At 37.0% G+C, this 3263-nt stretch overlaps 1 protein-coding gene across 1 annotated transcript in view; it reads left to right on the top strand.

Annotated features, from left to right (window-relative positions):
• The window catches only part of VPS41 (vacuolar protein sorting 41 homolog (S. cerevisiae)), a gene marked incomplete at its 3' end in the record, with an annotated part of 95024 nt that extends 92060 nt beyond the window's left edge, over nucleotides 1–2964 (top strand). Inside the window, exons 22-24 of the mRNA XM_010292089.1 lie at nucleotides 31–85; nucleotides 1184–1324; nucleotides 2828–2964. Of these exons, the coding sequence (XP_010290391.1) occupies nucleotides 31–85; nucleotides 1184–1324; nucleotides 2828–2964 (333 nt within the window). The remainder of the gene's footprint in view (nucleotides 1–30; nucleotides 86–1183; nucleotides 1325–2827) is intronic.
• Between the last annotated feature and the right edge of the window lie 299 nt (nucleotides 2965–3263).

The raw sequence follows: 3263 nt of genomic DNA, 5'->3' as shown, positions 1-3263 counted from the left end.
CTTTCCCTCTTCCCTTCCCTTAAATTCAAGGCTCTTGAGATCTGCCAACAAAGGAACTTTGTAGAAGAGACAGTCTATCTTCTGAGTAAGTAGCACTCGGTGTGATAAATTACAACATGCTTTTAATCTTGTCAAAGTTTATGCTGCGAAAATGTATGATGTATTTTCTAATGTCGTTTAACACGCTTTCCCAGAGACAAAGTTGGTATACAGTCAGTACAACCAAATAACATGATTTAGAAAATAAAACAAAGCACTGGAATATTCATATAATGTCTTAACTCCATATATTGATTTATTGTATTTCTGATTTGGTGTTTTTCTGGGATTTTGGAGGTGCTGGGTAGCTACAGAGAACAGCTTGGGGGGTGTTTTTGAGACAATCTCCAAGAGAAAAGCAGTACTGTCGGTTTGAAGAGAGGGGAGAAATTAAAAAAATGTTCTATTCTAAATACATCTCAGAAGCTTAATATTATCTTTTGCTGCGGTAGAAGATTTGCTTATGTTGCCTTTTTTTTTTTTTCCTTAATAAAATTAATTGTAAATTAACTCCCAGAGCAGGCCAAGGAATTTGCCTCTGAACGGGAGACACTGTAAGACTTAGATTTTTTTTTTTTTTAAATGTTTATGACTAATACGTAAACAAAATGGAAAGCATTTTTTAATCAGTCTTTGTTTTAGTAAGAAAGATGTTTTGTGGACCACTTGGGAGCAGAGTAGGATTTACTCATAGATTTACTTAAATAATAGTTCTGTATTTCTACTGTTTCGTCCTCTTCCTCTAATTTTCCATGGGTCTAAACTGCACTATACTTGCTGCAAATTAAGAGTGTCCGTTCAGGCTTTTAAAGGGGGAATTTCATGTCATAGTTTATATACATATACATGCACACACCTTTACATTAGATGTTGCTGCATTTCAGAACCCCTAATATGACCCAACACACCCTTAAGAAAGTCACCAGGTCTCAGTCCAGCAAAGTGCTCCACGCACTTGTTTGGGTTATACTGATTGCTCTGGGATTTGCATTCCTACATCAGATTAGATTAGATTTGGTCTTGCTTGAATTAGTCTGAGGCAACTTCACACTTAAAAAATTCATATTGAAAGAACCTCTTAAAGCACTGAGCATTGGATAAGCATTTAGGATTTATAATCTCTTTACTTATTTTTTCCTTCCAGGCAGAATGGGTAATAGCCGCAGTGCCTTGAAGATGATAATGGAAGAATTGCAAGATGTAGATAAAGCTATTGAATTTGCCAAGGAACAAGATGATGGAGAACTTTGGGAAGACCTCATTTTATATTCTATTGATAAACCACGTAAGTAGGATAGTTTCTCAGAAGCCTTGCCTGTGTATTTTTTTTGTTGCGGTTTTGTTACTGCAATTAAAGGATTGAATTATCCACGTGCATGTTAGAGAAAGTGTTTATGGATGGACAGGGAGGCGTTCTGGTTTGCGGAGCACAACATAGCTGTCCTACTGTGCATAAAAAGTTCCAGTAAGGCAGCATGTGGGCATGGTACAGAATGAGTACTTAGGGATTTAACATTTGACTAAGCTCTGCATAGTTATATCCTTAATGACAAATTAAGGGGAGAATGGTGCTTTTAATTTGGCAGAATGAGGGTTTATTTTTAGACAGCCTCAAACACAGTCTGTAGGCTTGATGAGGATGTTGTGTAGTGTGTTTATTGCAGCTGCTTCCCTTTGAAATTCTGAAAATGAAGAACCTTTTTGCCTTTCAGTAGAATAACTAATTTGTTTTGTTCTGTGGCAGAAAGGTAAGATCTGTAATAATGCATTTTGCCTTTCATCCATTATATGAATAGATACTCAAGTTTAATGTTTAGATGGAATCAGAAACTGTCAGAATCTCATATGCAACCTAAGTTTTGTTCAGGAGGGAAATTCAGAGGAGTTCATGTGACTGAAAAAAGAATTACTTTAACTATCGACTCCATTAGTTTTGCAACCTCTTCTGGGACTTTAAATCAAGGCTTTAAAGTCTCTCTTGGGATCTCTTTTCCAAAGGATTGAATGTCTTGTAGAATTAGTGTCAGAATACATATCTTTTCATCTCTTTGACACTAATTCTGACAGGAAGAAGCGACCAAAATCTGTTACAGCTTTAGAAGAATGTCATTCTCAAGTTACCCGTACTTAAACGCAGTTCATCACTAAAAGTGATGTTAGAATCAGTGGCATCTTTAGAGCAAAAGGGCTTCAAAGCATATAAAATTCTTTCAGTTCCATCTGCCTATATGCAGAGCAAGTCCAGTGATATTCCTCAATTTTGGGGGTTGAAGAAAAAACACAGCCCTGAGGTTCATCCTTCTAGTGTTTCATTTAGCCAGGTGTAATTCAAAAAGCAAAAGACTACTTTTGTGTCACTCTCACAAGCATTTAGAAACACATTCGAGTTAGGTTAAGTGCTTGAAAATTTGGTTTTAAACCCTGGAAATGGAATAGTAACATAATGCAGTTAATTTTTCTGGCTCTGTTTTCTTGAGTGCCCTTTTTATTGAATTGAAATGCAATTATTTGTGGCTTTGTGCTGGATACCCAGTTATCCCTTTTCTGCATACCCTAGAAGGTCTGTGAATTGCCAAACTGTATCTTCCTCTGTTACCAAAAGACGTGTATTTGAGTAAATACAGCTGCAAGAAACATATGAAGGCTATATAAAAGAGGCTTAGTGTTATCCTTTAGTAGAGAACTGTCATAGAATCAGCCAAAGCCTGTAGCTTGTCACCAAAGCATCCTTTAATCGGGTATTTTGCTGGATTTTTGTCTCAATTTCTTTGCCTTTTGGTTTTCACAGCTTTTATTACTGGTTTGTTGAACAATATTGGAACCCATGTGGATCCCATTCTTTTGATTCACCGCATTAAAGAAGGCATGGAGATTCCTAATTTGAGAGACTCACTAGTGAAAATTCTTCAGGACTACAACTTGCAGGTAAATGTTGCATTCTTCCTGTGTTACTCAATTTCAGAGCAACTGCAAAACCGCTTTGCTACTGAACAGCATGAGAAATGGCTGTCATGAAGGCTTGTTCATTTTTCTTCACGCATCTGTCATTGACGCTGTGTTGGTACAAAACTGTAACAAAAAGGGTAGAAATTTGGCAAGACTGATAGTCTCTTCTCTTGATGGCTTCTAGCTCTTCTATCTTCTAATGGCTTCTAATCTCTCCTATGCTGTCATGAGCCTGGTGGGTAAGTAGAACTGGAGGGATCTTGGGTGATTCAGACTAT

Source organism: Phaethon lepturus, unplaced genomic scaffold, assembly GCF_000687285.1.
Source record: "Phaethon lepturus isolate BGI_N335 unplaced genomic scaffold, ASM68728v1 scaffold13710, whole genome shotgun sequence".
Taxonomy (NCBI): Eukaryota; Metazoa; Chordata; class Aves; order Phaethontiformes; family Phaethontidae; genus Phaethon; species Phaethon lepturus.
The sequence above is the reverse complement of the archived record's forward strand: the minus strand, read 5'-3'. Positions and strand labels throughout refer to the sequence as shown.